General features: G+C 36.1%; 1 protein-coding gene across 1 annotated transcript in view; it reads left to right on the top strand.

Annotated features, from left to right (window-relative positions):
- The window catches only part of FAM91A1 (family with sequence similarity 91 member A1), a gene marked incomplete at both ends in the record, with an annotated part of 38,127 nt that overhangs the window by 4,661 nt on the left and 16,630 nt on the right, over nt 1-16,836 (top strand). Inside the window, 14 exons of the mRNA XM_080693829.1 lie at nt 88-172; nt 1,623-1,774; nt 3,564-3,621; nt 4,319-4,386; nt 4,930-5,043; nt 6,455-6,545; nt 6,940-7,002; nt 8,787-8,893; nt 10,005-10,043; nt 10,495-10,607; nt 11,024-11,139; nt 11,562-11,674; nt 12,139-12,225; nt 14,956-15,088. Of these exons, the coding sequence (XP_080549955.1) occupies nt 88-172; nt 1,623-1,774; nt 3,564-3,621; nt 4,319-4,386; nt 4,930-5,043; nt 6,455-6,545; nt 6,940-7,002; nt 8,787-8,893; nt 10,005-10,043; nt 10,495-10,607; nt 11,024-11,139; nt 11,562-11,674; nt 12,139-12,225; nt 14,956-15,088 (1,339 nt within the window). The remainder of the gene's footprint in view (nt 1-87; nt 173-1,622; nt 1,775-3,563; nt 3,622-4,318; nt 4,387-4,929; nt 5,044-6,454; nt 6,546-6,939; nt 7,003-8,786; nt 8,894-10,004; nt 10,044-10,494; nt 10,608-11,023; nt 11,140-11,561; nt 11,675-12,138; nt 12,226-14,955; nt 15,089-16,836) is intronic.

The following is a 16,836-nucleotide window of genomic DNA, read 5'->3' as shown; positions in this document are numbered from 1 at the left end:
TAGGGGTCATGGTTTTGAAATTTTGTGGGAAAAAGGATTATTGTTCATTTTGGAAGCTGTTTAATATCTATCTGGAATTTCTTTTAGAGTCTTGGAAATTCACAGAGAGAGTATGAAAAGCAGGTTGTCCTATACAGTATTCGCAATCAGTTACGATACAGAAATAACTTAGGTAAGTAGAGGTGTGTTATGCTGCAGTCATTGTTTTCAGAAGTCTTTCCCACTTTTTTCTACTTCACGGTACCGAGATTTTCTATGTAAAGACTTTAAGAAACTATACTAACCAATTCCACTTAATAACAATTTGTATTAGTGAGTAGATTTTTAAAATTCTGATGGAAATGATCTTTTAGAGTGTTGTTTATACATTCATTATTTTCTGTAGAATCTTAAATGTTTTGCCTGAGAAATGTGCCAGAAAAGAAAGTAGAGTTCTAAATAATTTTCAACTTTGAGCTTTGTTGCTGCAAATTTCTAAGTACTGTCACTTTAATGAAAAACTTTCTATAATAATTGGAACAATTTTAAGCTTGGTTGGTTTCATAATTTTTTACTTCATTTAAAATATATTGACTTTTTCTTTGTCAAATTACTTTGGTTTTTCTCTTTTGCTGCCCTGCTATGTGTTACTCTTATTTTAAGCATAATATGTTAGAGAGTGAGGTTTTTGTGCAGTGCTGGGGGCCAAACCCAGGGCCTTTGTACATGCTAGGCAAGTGCTCTACCACTGAACTGTACCCCCAGGCCTGAGAGAGTTTTTTTGTGTAAACATTTTCTATGGGGAGTTAGAGGGCATTTTATATTAAAAACAAAAATAAAATTAGCACTTGGTTTTTAAAAATATACTTGATTCCATTGAAAACCAGCACGTGGCTTGGATATCTTGCAAAGTAATCTAGTGAGTTGGGTGCTGTGGCATGTGCATGTAATTCCAGTTTCAAGGCTGGATGGCTGGGAGATTGAGGCAGGAAGATTGCAAATTTGAGGCCAGTATGAGCACCATAGTGAGACCATGCCTCAAAGTAAATAAATAAATAAATAAACAAACAAACAAACAAATAAATGACAGAGCCAGGCATGCAGGTGTGGTGGCACAGGCCTATAATCTCAGTACTCGGGAGGCTAACACAGGAGGATTGGCTTCAAGATCAGCCTCAGAAACTTAGTGAGACCCTATTTCAAAACAAAAATATAAAAAAGGGGCTTTGAGTATTAGCTTGGAGGGAGAGAGATTGCAATCCCCAGTACCACAAAGAAAAAAAAAAAAAAAAAGAACAAAAGAAAGAAAAGTAATAGTATAGTAAGGGGTTTGTGACTTCTGGCCTATGTTCTGTGTTTTGGGGCATTGTAGTGGCGTGGGGGGGCTTGCTGGTGTTTCCATACTTGTCTTCTATTTATTTCTCCACGTATCTATCCTATTATACACTTTGCTTTTATACTCTGGTTTGTTTCTTATGATATAATTGTTCTTTGTTCAACTTAGATTTTTTTGGTTCTCTTCTGATGTACACACTTTAAAAAATTAGTATAAGTTTATAAAGTATGTTGCATTACTTTTCAAAGTGAATATGTTACTATATTTAAACCTGAGAACTCTGGAAAATTTTCCTCTTTCCCCGCAGTTAAACATGTCAAGAAAGATGAACGTAAATACTATGAGGAACTACTGAAGTACAGTCGAGATCACCTCATGCTCTACCCTTACCATTTATCAGATATCATGGTGAAGGGTTTGAGGATAACACCGTTTTCATATTATACTGGTATTATGGAGGTGAGTTTACAGTGGGAGTGAACCATTGGGAATAGGGTGAGACTTAGATACCAGGGACATTTTGCAGCTGGTGACCAGCTCTTCAGCTCCTGGCTACAGTGAATATTGTTTCTGAAATTATTGTTTAAGAAGGATGGCTGGTTACAAGTTAACTGAGCCACACTTGTCTAAGTAGTTGTCATTATTGATGTTTTCACATCAGAAAGGTACCTGTTTATATTCTTTGTTCTTGAAGGTATAGTTGACTCTTTGTGATATTTGGGCATTAATCAGTCATTTACATTAGCAGAATCTGTGTAAAACGTACTGCTTTTACTGTATAATTAAGGTTGAAAATGTGGGTGACAGAAGTGAGCATTAAGTTCAGGGAAACTTACTGTATTTACTCTTCACTAACTATAAATAAATAATGATGCAGATCAAATATTATGTAATACATTTGTTAAAAAAGAGAAATGTATTAGTTCTAGCTGTTTATGTAACTATTTTTTTTTACTATTTTTGTTTATGTAATTATCTCTATATAATTATTGACTTGTAATATTCAGCCTTTTTTCAAGACAGTTTGTGTTTGGCTTGTGTTGAATAACTAATACTAGTTATATACCCTGTGTAAGTGAGCTTATATAAAGATTGGCAGTATTGATCTAGTACCCATTTGCTATTTAATTATGTTTGGGTGGTTCTGCTTTGGGATGAAGACCAGGTTAGTACAGTGAATGCCCCTGGGTTCAATCACACACACACACACACACACACACACACACACACACACAAGAATACTTACTGCTGTCTCTCTGACTCCTTTTCTAGTATTGCCTGCAAGGTGTGGGTATAAAATCAATGGAGTTTTTGTCCATTAATCAGCTTTCATTCCACTTACATCCATGTACTTGCTGCTCCCTGGTTTCTGTTTCTATACCTTTGGGTATAGCTCCTGGGTGTAAGTGGATTTCATCCTGCAGTAAGCAGTTGATGTATTTTTTGAGAAACAGACGGGGGTTGGAAAAAGCTGTATACTGAGTTTAACTCTGCCCCTCATCAGGACTCACAGGAATAAAGCCTACTAAGCGTTCGACTCTTAGATTGTAGTGCATGCTTTGGGGTTTTAGCCAGCCTTTCTTTCAGTATGACCAGACTACCTGATAAGAACAACTTAGAGGAGGAAATACTTACTCAGGCTCACTGCTGTAGAGGTTAAGTCCATACTTCCTGGCTCCGAGGCAGAAACCGTGGTGGTGGGGCGCATGGTGGAACAAAAGCCACTCAGTCATAGCGGCCAGAAGCAGGAAGGGTGGTTGAGGCAGGGGGCGAGGACAGACAACAGTATTCAAGGCCATGCCCCAGTGTATCAACTCCAGCCATGTCCTGCCTCTGAATATGGCTGCGTAACACGTGAACGTTGGGGTACCATATCACCTGTGATACATGAATTGAACTGTGGCCTTCTCTCAGGAATGAAGTGTGGAGAGGCTAGAAGCCTGGGCTCGTAGCAGGCCCTCCTCGCTTAGCTTTCCAAGGGCAGAGGCTATAGGGCTCGGATGTGGTAGACATACAGAGAGAACATTGTGAGAAGCCCAGACCCACAGTCTGCTCTAGGTTACTAGGTGGGGATCATCGGGTAAGTACCACGGTGCAGTCTGCGTGCTTGAGGGCTCCAAGCTATGATCTCAGTGCTTCCTGTAATAATAACTGTTACTCTGTGTGGCCATATTGATTTATATTTATACACATGATTTCAACTAAGGAAATTTTGCCTTTAAAATAAAAAATCTTTTCTTTTTAAAAGGACATCATGAACAGTGAGAAAAGTTATGATTCATTGCCCAATTTTACTGCTGCTGATTGTAAGTGTTTAATTATGCTGAAGGAGATAATGTTTAGATTGTATCTTTGTGTGTGCATGCTGGTGTCTGTCAGTACTGTGATATGTTTTTAATCTGGTATATGTGGGAAGTGAGAACATTCCTAATGAGAATTGTATCATCAAGTATAAACCAAGTGTAAGATATAGTGTAAATATCTAAGAGAGGAATGTTTTAAAGTGATAGAATCAGAAAAGTAGGATAATCTGTGTATTTCTAGAGAATGAAGATCTTTCTGATATTTGGGCTGTAAGTATAGCATGCCTAATGAGGGAGAAGAACTTGAGCACAGTAGTTTAGCAGACTGATGTGAACAGTACCTACTAACATAATTTGCTGGCATTTTATTATACTTAGTGAGGTATATATTTGAAATGTGACATAGTTCTGTTTTATCAGAAGCTTTTGCTAAGGATACACTTTGACTTCTTTAAATTAGGGACAGTTCTGCTTTTTAAAGATGTTTTCATTTAGTGTTCAAATTGTCAGCTTGAATTCATCTCTCTCAGTTTAACTTTTTTAATTGCTTGAAGAATTCTTTTTAATTTGATATTGATAGACTCCTTCAGTCAGTAATCAAAGGATAAACATAAGTTGAAGGTTTTTCCTAAAATAACTTAAAAGTACACTGACCTTTCAAGCTGTATTAAATGTTTTTAAAGGAAAGACTTTTTTTCAGGTCTGAGGCTTCTCGGCATAGGAAGAAATCAGTATATTGATCTTATGAATCAGTGTAGATCATCTAAAGTAAGTCATCCCCCTTCATCTTGACCTCTTTCACATAGGTTTTTTTTTTAAGTGGTAGAAATAATGAATTGTTATTTCTTTGACCAAGTACAGTATACTTAGTACAGAAACAATACAAACACAACCCTTCAGTAATCTCTAGCTTATAGCTTACATGATGATTGAATTAAAAAATAATCAGCCTAAAATACTTGTTTTTAAAATTAGATTTGCTCTACTTGTTTTTTTTTTTTTTTTTTTTTGTTTGTTTTTGCTCATTCTAAACCCAGGGTTCACTTATTGGGTGAAATAAATACATATTTTATCTCTTGAGTTTCACTTGAGTTTCTGGATTTTGATTCAGTTTTAATTAGTGATTTAAAGGAATTTATTTTGAAACAATATAAGAATGGCTTTCTCCATTTGATATATCTAGAATAGTTAAGATGTTAAAAGATAAGCATATAAAAAAGTTTATTTTTGTCTGTTAGAAACAACCTTATTATATTACTGGTAAAAGAAGAAAGTGGTAATTTTAGGTTGACTATGTTTGTACCATTGCAGAAATTTTTCAGAAGGAAAACAGCCCGTGATCTTCTCCCAATAAAGCCAGTGGAAATCACCATAGAAGCATGGTGGGTAGTGCAGGCTGGATATATTACAGAAGATGACATCAAGGTAGACGTCTTTAAAAGTTAAACACAGAATTTTTAAAAACTTATTTTACAACTTTTAATTGTTATATAATATTTAATAAATTAATACTATTTGGTTTCTTGCAGAAAGTTAAACTAATTCAAAATGTAAAGTGATGTTAGTAGGTTAGAATACTGATGGAGTTTCCAAGATACTTTTTTTTTTTGCGGGTTTGGGGATGGAACCCAGGGGCATTCAACTTCCGAGCTACATCCTCTGCCCTATTTATTATTTTTTTTAATCTTTATTTTGAAACCGGTCTCACCGAGTTGCAGAGGGTCTCACTAAGTAGTTGAGGCTATCCGTGAACCGTGATCCTCTGGTCTCAGCCTCCCGGATGCTGGGATTACAAGCGTGCGCCACCACGTCCGGCTTCCAAGATACTTTTTGATGGTGAGGGAGACTTGACATAACTCTGAGGATGTTAGAGTTTTTATGTAAAGTGACATGAGATGTCACAGATATAAACCACAATGATATGGCCACCACATTCGAACACTTGCTGTATGCTAGGTATGCCAGGAACTATTGCAAGTGCTTCTTATGTTGTCCCATTTAATTTTCATAACAACCCCAGGGGAAAGTACTGTTTGTACCCCATTTCACAGAGAGGAAAGTGAACACAGAGCAGTTAATTAATGGCTCAAATACTAATGGTAGTAATGATCAAAGAATTCATATAGACATTTGGCTATGGAACCTGTATCTTAATGACTATGTTGAATGACTATTGATTAAGATTATGGGAAATGGTATTCCCAGTGGCCCAGCTACATCTGATAAGAAGCTTTATATATTTTGGAAGGGATATGGATTTAGAGGAACGGGGATGGCGGTGAGGGGCCTAGAGATCAGGCTACCTGATGTGTAGTTGAAGGAATATAAATGAGGATAGGGCTTTTTTAAAAATTTTGGCCTGTAATTTTTCTCTGGAGTGGATATTAAAGTCAGTGAGTAGAAGGCTTTGAACTTCTGTTTCAGGATGAGTACTTATTGAAAGAGATGTCAGACTATCATGAGCTAAAAAGCCTCTTGTCTTGGATAATATTCATGTGGAGTTTGACTCAACTTCTGACTGCAGAGATTCAGAAATCACCCAATGAATTTGACTTGAATTCATAGGCGAGGAGTAAATATTGGTATCTTTTAGTGGGCAGTGATTACTAGCCAGCAGATATTGGCATTTATAGTGACTTTGTTCTCTAAATTCTCTTGGTAGTGTAATTTGGCACCTTAAGTAATGGTCATGTGTAAAATCTGAAGTGATAAGTGAAAAAAAGCATCGATGATTCAGCCCATGGCAGACAATCGGTTTCAACGTAACTCGATTTCAGGAGACTTAGGATTAATGAACTTGAACAGAACTTAATTGAAAATATTTTGCTTTTCTTAGATCTGCACTTTGCCTGAGAAATGCGCTGTTGATAAGATCATCGATTCAGGCCCTCAGCTCTCTGGATCGCTAGATTACAATGTAGTCCATAGTAAGTGGTTAGTAGACACGGTCTTCGTAACATGAGAACTTGTTTCAAGCCATCAGTGTTGAATAGCCGTTACTTACAAACTAGGCACAGAGTGCTATTTCCTAAGACATGTTATTGTTTGAAATGTGACCTTAGTTTGTTGTTGGCTAGTATGACTATAATTAGTAATATACACTAGAAATCCATACAAATGAATGGTAAAAAATTTTGTAGTTCTGAATATATGTAGGAAACCAAGATTAAAAACTTTAATGCCTTTTCTCTTTTATTTTACTTTTTTCTTCACAAAACATTCAGTTGTAAGAATCTTTACAGAAAGGCAGGACTTTTTTTTTTTTTTAACTATTGCTGTTGTATAGTGTTCCATCTAAAACAAGATATTTTGTTTCTGTAGGTTTATATAACAAAGGATTTATTTATCTGGATGTACCAATATCTGATGACAGCTGTATAGCAGGTAAGTCTGGGCTCATGTTTTCCACTGGTGTTTGAATGGCTTCTGTGAGGGAGGCACTATATAGCAACCAAGTAACTTAGACATAGATCACCTAGGATCTTTGGTGTTAAGATTTTTCAGAGAAAAACATTTATTTTTTATTACATTGGAACCCATTGTGGTAGTTTGACCTAGATTCCTTTTCATTTTTCTGGTATTTTGGTATACACACAATATCAAGTACTAGGACTTGAAGATAAAATAATTGCAATCCCAAATTAAATCGATATTTTCATAAATCATGTCACCTTTTGGCCCTTGCTCAGTACATAGCAGTTCTTACATATAATCAGTAATATCTTGGAATTATATGTTCTTCATTTCTCTTAACATACCTTTTTGGTGTTTGTTACTCCAGTCTTTTATTTCTCCTCACTCCTCACCCACCTCTCCAAGTTAAGCCAGTACTTACAGCCTGTGTAATTTCCTCTTCTGCCTAACGAATGCATCAATTTATTAAACCATTTTCCTGTTGCTGGCTAGTTAGGTTATTTCCAGTTCTTTGCCATGATAATAGTGATAAGGTTACTAACATCCTTGAACACACAGTGGCCCTTTTTTTCCCTATGGTTTAGATTTCTTACCAGCTTGTAGAAGCACTAATAACATTCAGGTATATTACATATATACTTTCAGCATGTATTTCGTTATAGTTCTTGTTTGTGATTTTTTGATTGTGCTAAGATATTTAATATTTGTGTAATCATATATAAAGTACAAATACCAGGGAGTGACCATACTATTAACAAATGTATGGTGACGGGGCTTTATAGAAAACTCCCGATGTATAAAATATATAACCTATCCTGAAGTGTGCACTTTAGTTATTCAGTGTCTTAATTGTACTCACTTGAGTTTTGTCTTACTTTTCACTGCCAGGAACAATTAAAATTTTGAGTGCAATTAGTATTAGGGTTAGGGGACACAGGGATCCTAGACATTCCTTTTTGCCAGAATATTTTCACAGGAGCCATACACATCTGAGAAAGGCGAAGAAAAGCATAGTGTATCTAAAGATGTTGTTGTCTGGCAGAGCTCTCTGGCAAATTTCATTTGGAATATTTGTACCAAAGAGATAGAAATGAGAACCTGAGTGAATATTCAGGCGGAGAGTGATGGTTGGGCTGCCTGCTGTGTTGAAGGTCTTGACCTCTGGCCACTGAGGAAGGTAGAAAATGCAAAGTCCCAAAGAGCAAATTACGCTGGTGACTACTGGTAAGGGTGGCAGTCTTTAGATTGAATTTCCCTTCTCATGGTAGAGTGGGGGTCCCAGGGAGAAAGGCAGAGAGCCAGTGCTTTTCATCCACCTGGTTTCTTTCTTGCAGTCATTTGCCTTCCTGCATAGGCCCAGTCACTTCTGCTGCCCATGTGGCCTCAAACACATCAGAAAGCCTTTGCAGATGTCTCTACGAAGCAGCTCCCATATGGCTTTTGACCAAGTTCAGGTCTTCTAGCATTTTCTCTGCCTCAGTTAGCTCGAAGAGTGCTGTAGTGAATTATTCTTTGCAAATTTTGTGGTCTTCCTTTCTAGCTCTCTTTGTGGATATTGTTGTATATGGACTTTGCGAATTTTAGAAAACTATGGAATGGTTTCTGTGAAACATAGAAAGCTATGAAATGGATAAAATAAATCAAAAGCTGTATTTGGTTTTTTAAGTAAGAGGTTTCTCTTTTTGAATATATACTTGAATCATACTTTCTTGTTTTATAAAATATCACTCAGAAGTCTCTTTTGTTTATTTTAGTTCCTCCTCTTGAAGGTTTTGTAATGAATCGAGTACAAGGTGATTATTTTGAAACTCTGCTTTATAAAATATTTGTTTCAATAGATGAGCACACGAATGTTGCAGAGGTAAGTGTGGCAACATCTTATGAAAATATGATCTTATGGCTATAAAATAAGCTTGCATAAAGTAGGTAAATTATTTAATGTTATAGTTAGATGTTTTCAATATTTATTCATAGGGAGATTAGAGATCATTAATATACTTATATGTCAATATTTTTCTTCTTTAGTACTGGGGATGGAACCCAGGGACATTCTACCTTCAAGATACACTGCCTAGCCCTAATTTTTTTATTTTTTATTTTTTATTTATTTTTTGGTGGTACTGGGGGTGGAGCCCAGGGGCTTTCTACCTCTGGGCTATACTCCCAGACCTATTTTATATTTTATTTAGAAACAGGGTCTCACTAAGTTGCTGAGAGCCTCACCAAATAGCTGAGGCTGGCTTCGAACCTGTGCAATCCTCCTGTCGCAGCCTCTCAAGTGCTGGGATTACAGGCGTGCACCACCATGCCTGGATATTTTTTATTTTTGAAACAGGGTCTCATTAAGTTGCAGAGGGCCTCACTTAGTTGCTGAGTCTGTCCTCAAACTGGGATTCTACTGTCTCAGCTGCCCAGTACTGGGGTTACAAACATGCGCCACCACACCGGGTTTTAAATGTCAACATTTTAAGTTAATTCTTACAAACACACACACACACACACACACGTAACTTTTTTGGTCAATTTATAATTAGGTTAAATCACTTTATATGGCTCTTCATAGACTATATTAATATATTTAGGAATTTATTTTAAATGAAACAAAATTAAAAGAGTAAGGAATGTAAGTTGTCAAGGACACTACCTGGATGATGTATACTACTTTAAGCATCTTAGAGACATGGAACGAAGAAAGTTCTGAATTCAGAATTTATTCATTCTTTTAGCTATTGATATTTAAAAATTTGCTGATTCTGATTACATTTGTCTATTATAACTGTAGTGGCTGTTAGTGCTAGGAACGTTATGAATACCAATACTTTGCATGGTGAGGAGGAGGAAGCAGGGTGGGTGGGGCTGGGAGGGAAGCACATGAGCACTGTGTATATGCATGTTTCTATCACACTGAACCTCATTGTGATGTATGCCTACAGTGCACCAATTAAAAAAACATTTTTAATGTTACTTTACAGCTTGCAAATGTCCTTGAGATAGACTTATCCCTGGTTAAGGTATGTTATATTTATACTCCTTTTGAACTAAGTAGATGTTACTTGATATGCTGCTGTTGAAAAACAGATATTGAGATTCTTGTTAGCTGCTTGAGGGATTGTGCCCAGGAAAGAGGTGTTTACAGAGAGAGAAAAGGGTGTGGTGAGGGGCCCCGAGTCAGTCCTCAGCCAGATGGGGTGGCACGCACAGCATGTTCAGCTTGGGATCTTGTAGCCAGCTCAGGTCTCTATGGAGCAGGTCTAGTCAGGGAGGAGAGGAGGTGGGAGCATCTCTCCTGCTTTTGTGGAAGACCCAAGTGGCAGAACAGTTCTGCTGAAAAGCTTTCTCTTGCTTTCAGCACGAGCTGGTTTGAGAATCACTAGAGGCACATTCTCTTGCTATATTCTTGCTCTACAAATATCCTGATTTCTGGTTTGTTTTAAGTGATCATTTGCTTTGTTTTCCTTTTAGAATGCTGTTTCGATGTATTGCCGATTGGGCTTTGCCCATAAGAAGGGACAAGTAATAAATCTGGATCAACTTCATTTGTCGTGGAAGAATGTTCCATCTGTGAACAGATTAAAGTAACTCACTTATTCAGTATGGCATATTAGAGTTTCTTTTTGAAAAAATTTAATTTTACTTAATCTATTCAGTCTGTCAGTTGAGGTAAACCCTATCAGTGATTTTAAATTTTTTTGTGTGTGATGTGTCTTTTTTACAGTATGGTGAAACTAAGGACCCTCAATCTAGAAAAAAAAGAATATGTAATATTTTGCACATAATATTATATATTTAGACTGGATTTAGATTGACTTTTTACAGTCTGATGAAACTAAGGACCCTCAATCTAGAAAAAAAATATATGTATTTTTACATAATATTATATATTTAGACTGTATTTAGATTGACTTTTCATAATTTTAAGTACTGATTTCAGTAGCTATTTTTATTTTTATTTATATGATGTTTAAAAAGTGAATGCGTTCTTCCATAACAGGAGTACTTTAGATCCGCAGAAGATGCTGTTGTCTTGGGATGGCAGTGAAAGTAGAAGTCCTGTACAAGAAGCTTCTTCAGCTACGGACACGGATACAAATAGTCAAGAAGATCCAGGTGGGCAGTGACTCTCTTTACTTTAGGGTCTGTCTGTAGAAGAGCATCTGTCCAAACATACACTTCTGCAGCTATGAGGCTTTCTTGTTAACTTTTCTGTTTTAGATTTTTTTTTATTCAATTTTTTTTTTATTCAATGCTGGCTTTGAACCTGCGCGATCCTCCTGTCTCCACCTGCCAAGTGCTGGGATTACAAGAGTGTGCTACCACGCCTGGCAAAAGAAAGCACCTTTTAAAGTTTGTTTTAAATTTTTTTGTGATTTGAGCTAGGTATGAGTGGGACCTCTTATGACTCTAACACTGCTTATACTTATGTACTTTTGGGTATCTGATATAGCTAAAATAAAATACTTTCTTTAATTCTAAATGATAAGTAAAGATTAATTTTCATTTACATAATTTTAATTTATTTTTTTTTCCAGCTGACACAGCCAGTGTAAGCAGTTTGAGTCTTTCTACGGGATATACAAAGCGTATTGCATTTCTATTTGATTCGACTCTTACTGCCTTTTTAATGATGGGAAATCTTTCACCAGTAAGTCAGATGCGTATATAATTGCATAGTAGAAATAATGAACATTTACAAAATTGCCAGTTTTAATCTCAAAGATTTGCAGGCTGAGGGTGGTGGTGGGGGAGGGTCCCGGTTGGGGGAAAGAGTTACATGCATGTATTTTTCTAATACTCTCTAATCCAATATGATGTAAATTACAATGCATCCAGTGAAAAAAGTTTAAGTTAGATAGAAAATAATTCAGTGCTTTTCAATCTTCTTGAATGCTGAAAGTATTTCTAAAAACACAGCACTAGGTTTTATATTCCTTAGAGGAATATAATAACTTTTAGTGAGGGTTTGCTTTTGTAATTGGAAGAATCAGCTCCTCACTTCATCTACTTTTAAGTTTAAATATATTGAAAAGAAATACATAAATGTTAAGATCCTATGTTTAGCATAGAAAAGGAAAACTAGAACTTTATTATTTTGTTTCTTTCTTGCAGAACTTGAAAAGTCATGCAGTTACAATGTTTGAAGTAGGCAAACTTTCTGATGAGTCTCTGGACAGCTTTCTTGTAGAACTAGAAAAGGTAAGTTTATTTGCATTTTAGGGGATCGGCAGGGAGTTTGGAACCTTTTCTTGCTTGATAAAACACAAATTATGCTGATCTTTTGATTGTCATCCATTTTGGTATATTCTCACTCATTCCTACCTCATTCTCCACCTTAATACTGTGACAGTCATTTAGACTTAAACATATTGAATAATTTTGTTTTACTTAGCCATACAAAAGAACACAATTTATAGGAATTTTGTGATAATTTTAAGATGGTAATTCATCTGTATCATTTAACTCTTAACATATTTTGGTATAATGGAAAATGGGGTCTAGAAATCTTTGTAATTTTTTAAATCAAAATTTTTTTCTAATTTTTTTCTTTCTGGTATGACTCTTAAAAGTACTCTGTTAGCAGTTTTATTTGAATTTTTTGTTCCAGTTATATTTAATCAGTAGTGTTCTTAGGTATCATATTTATATCTACTCCCATGATTCCTTTAGCATCTTGAAGACTCCAGTCGTATTTGCTTATAACCATTTCTTTCTCAGTTTGCTCAGTCCTAAGTTTTCCTTAGCTCTATATTTTGATTACCCTTTACCTGGTGTTTTTTATTCCCTTGGTATTTTATTCTGTTCTCCTGGTCTTCTTTGTATGCAATAGTTTATATACAAAATCAATTCATAACTAATAATGTTGATACTTTTTGTGTTTTAGTAATGGACTCTAAATATTAAATGTGCTATTTAGAGAATTTGTGTTATTTCTATAATGGCTTTATATCTTTAAAAGAATGATGTTTTTTGCCGGGCGTGGTGGTGCATGCTTGTAATCCCCGCGCTTGGGAAGCGGAGACAGGAGGATCGCGCAGGTTCGAAGCCAGCTGTGCTGGCTTGGGAGACCCTGTTTTCAAATAAAAATATACAAAATAGGTGTCTGAGAGTGTAGCCCGGAGGTAGAAGGGTTTCCAGGAACCCTAGTACCACAAAAAAAAAAAAAAAAAAAAAAAGAATGGCATTTTTCACTGTTCCCTCTCCATAGGATTTTTATTTTCATTAATACAGAAATATATATGAGATAATCTTTATTATTAATTGGTTACTTTTTTTTTTTTTTTACGGTTCTGGGGATTGAACCCAGGGCATTCTACTTCTGAGCTACATCCACAGCCCTATTTTTAACTCTGTTTTGAAATAGGGTCTCAGTTGCAGAGGACCTCACTAAGTAGCTGAGGCTGGCTGCACATCTGTGATCCTCCTGTCTGAGCCTCCCAAGTACTGGGATTCCAAACCTGTGCCACCACGCCCTGCTGCTGATTGGTTTCTTTTACTTCTGTATACTTCAGTTCTTCCTTCAGACTTTTAAAAATCACCTGTTAACCAACCCCATTTCTTATCATCATCTTTTGCTAATTAATGTTTTACTTTGTTCCTGCCCATTTAGGTTCTGGTGTCCTGATTTTAATCTTACATTAGCTAGTCTTTTCATCAGTTACAGCAATTTTTAAAACCACTTCTAGTCTGGTACTCAATCATATATCTATATCGATATCTCTGTGTGTGTGTGTGTGTGTGTGTGTGTGTGTGTAAAATTTATTTATTTTTACCATATAGCCATTCTTGGGGAACCTTTTAGGCTGAAGTTTAGTTCTAAAAGTGATTTCTTAGTTTGTTTTTTTTAAGTGATTTCTTAGTTTTTTTTTTTCTTTTCAGTACTGGGGATGGAACCCAGGGAGGGGCATTCAACCTCTGAGCGACACCCCCAGCCTTATTTTTTATTCTTTATTTTGAAACAGGGGCTCACTGAGTTGCAAAGGGCCTCACTAAGTAGCTTAGGCTGTTTTGAACCACGATCCTTTCGTCTCAGCCTCCCAAATGCTAGGATTACAAGTGTTTGCACCATGCCAATCTCTTAGGTATTTTTAGTAACCTGCTTTCGATTGAGCTTAATTTAATTAGTTGATCTTGTTAATTCAATATAAAATTAATAATTGCCTCCCATAGTTCCGTCCTTTCAATTTCTGTGTTTACACCTGGGAGATAGATAGATAGATAGATAGATAGATAGATAGATACATACATACATACATACATACATATATATATATATATATATATTTTTTTTTTTTTTTTTTGGTGATACTGGGGTTCCTGGAACCCCTTCTGCCTCTGGGCTACACTCCCAGACCTATTTTTTACATTTTTAAAATTTGGAAACAGGGTCTTAAGCCAGTGAGGCTGGCTTCGAACCTGCGGGATCCTCCTGTCTCCGCCTCCCAAGCGCGGGGATTGCAAGCATGTGCCACCATGCCCGGCCGATATATATAATTTTATGTATTGAACAGATCACTGACTCAGTGTTCTAAAAGTATGCATTGTATATAAGACCAGTGAAGGCAGGGTTTCATTTGTTTAGTGCTTTGTTAACTCTTTCCTTCTCTCTGGAGGGGCCACAGTCTGTAGGAGGTACTCAGTAAACCCTTGTTGAGCAAATTTAAGCTGTTTGTTCAGCAGTGGTGAATATCTACATTTACAAATATACTCCAGTGTGCCTTGTAACTTGTCAGAGTAATTTCTGTCATCATATAGATGTAGTAAAATGGGAAACTCAATTGAGTTTGAGATTATTTGTTTCAGTATTACCTGGAACATTCTTTGATGTATTGCTTTTTAATAACATCTTAATATCTCGTAATGATTGTTTATTAGAGTGAATCACATGGAAGTGGTACTTGTTGCAATATCTGTTTTCTCTTGGTTTAGGTTCAAAGCACTGGTGAAGGAGAAGCACAGAGATATTTCGATCATGCGCTTACTCTGAGAAACACAATACTGTTCCTGCGTCATAATAAGGATCTCGTTGCAAATACTGCTCAGCCAGACCAACCCAATTATGGTACGATAAATATCCTGAAATTTGAAGACATAATCGTATGAGACTCCTTTCTAAACATTATGTCCACTTACTTAGTCATCACTTATTTAATATATTTTGTATAGATAATATATTGAATTCAGAACTAGAGGCCTGCTTTGTGTATTTCCTTGTCAACTGTTTCGTACTTTATCTCCTATCTTCTCATTTGCTACTAGCATTTCTTGTATTTAGATCTGTTTAGTACCTACCAAAAGAGTTGGATTATTTATATAAGTAGCTGGATGGAATGTAGAACCAGGTGTGAGCTCTTGAAGGGTAAAAATTGCCATGTAATGAAGGATAATGGTAGATTCCATTGTATGAAAATAATAAATAGGAATTTCCTACTCAAATGCTACTATAATATTCACTAAAATATTTTACTTTAAAAAAATACAGAAGTAGATCAACAGGAAGCAGTAGCAGTTTTAACATGCAGATGAACTCTACTACAGTTGTTGACTTAGTAGGCACTCAAATTGTGATAGCTGTGAGTTCCCAACCTTTAGTTGACTAATGGTAGCAAGATCTTTATCCTGAGTTTCTGATTCATTAGATCTTAGGGTTTAGAAGGACACCTGGGAATGTATGCTTTAAAATAGACGATTCCAGTGTCCAGCTAGGCTTGGGCACTCCTGAAACAGCATTCGACCCAAGTCCTTTGACACACAAGAGCTTTGATGCACAAGAGCTGCATCTTGGGAGTTTGTAAATCCTGACTACCACTGTAACTTTTAATTTTACTCATTCTTTCGTTTACCTAATGATGCTCTTTTTCTGGCCAAGAACCATGGTGACCATCTTAGTAATGTCTATTTTTATTTTATTTCTCTCAGCAGCATCTGGCTTTCTTTTTAGCTCAATTTTAAAAATTAAGGAAGGAATCAACTAGCACTTAACAAGAATTGTTGAATAGAGTGCACAAAGATGCTGGGTAGTTCAGCTGAGTGGGGCTGGACTCTCAGCCTTCAGTGACACACTTCGTAGCCTTAGTATACCTTAGCAGAGATCAGTCGAATAAATAGTTAAAACTGAGCATATTAAATCACCTGATGCCAAGATTCTGAAGCATTTATTGATAAGCATTTGTTGGTGAGTAGCCATTTTTTGCTACCAAATTTTAGATCATGTGATCAGTGAGTGGCACAACCTTGAAGATGTCTTCGGATGTAAAACTCCTGGAATTTCTGGGACTTTTTAGTGATGCGTAGAGATAATGGGTAAGATATATTCAAAATAATTGGTTATAGTTGTCTTTAAATGCATTGTTCTTTCCTACCTATCACTGAACTTGAGAATGTTAGAGAGCATTAGTGACCAATAGGCTGTATTCTTTTATAGAGCAATTGAAGTGTGTTGGATAAATCTGCCCATTTAGTCACCAGAGCCCTTAGGATTAGTGAATGGAAGAGCCAGGAACGGAGCACTTAAAGCCATGCCCCTTGAGTTTTTTCCCCCTTGCTTTGTCCCTATATTATATTTTCTTGAATATTAAGCTTTTGATTACTATATTCGTAAACAGTTTATCATTTTGTAGTCTGGACTAAACTTTTTAATCCTAAACCTATTCTATGTGAACGTAGTTAAGTATAATTTTAACCTTTTAAGGTAGGTTTATTTGTTCACTGTCCTGGCACCAGTTGGAGTTTTAATTGTTTAGACTGATTGAGAGTTAAATTGTGACTAACTCCTCCTTTTAAGACCAAACCTGCAATTGTGAATCTCAT

The sequence above is a fragment of the Muscardinus avellanarius genome (assembly GCF_963383645.1).
Source record: "Muscardinus avellanarius genome assembly, chromosome: 4".
NCBI classification, from domain to species: domain Eukaryota; kingdom Metazoa; phylum Chordata; class Mammalia; order Rodentia; family Gliridae; genus Muscardinus; species Muscardinus avellanarius.
Note: the sequence above shows the minus strand (reverse complement) of the source record. Positions and strands in the feature narration are given on the sequence as shown.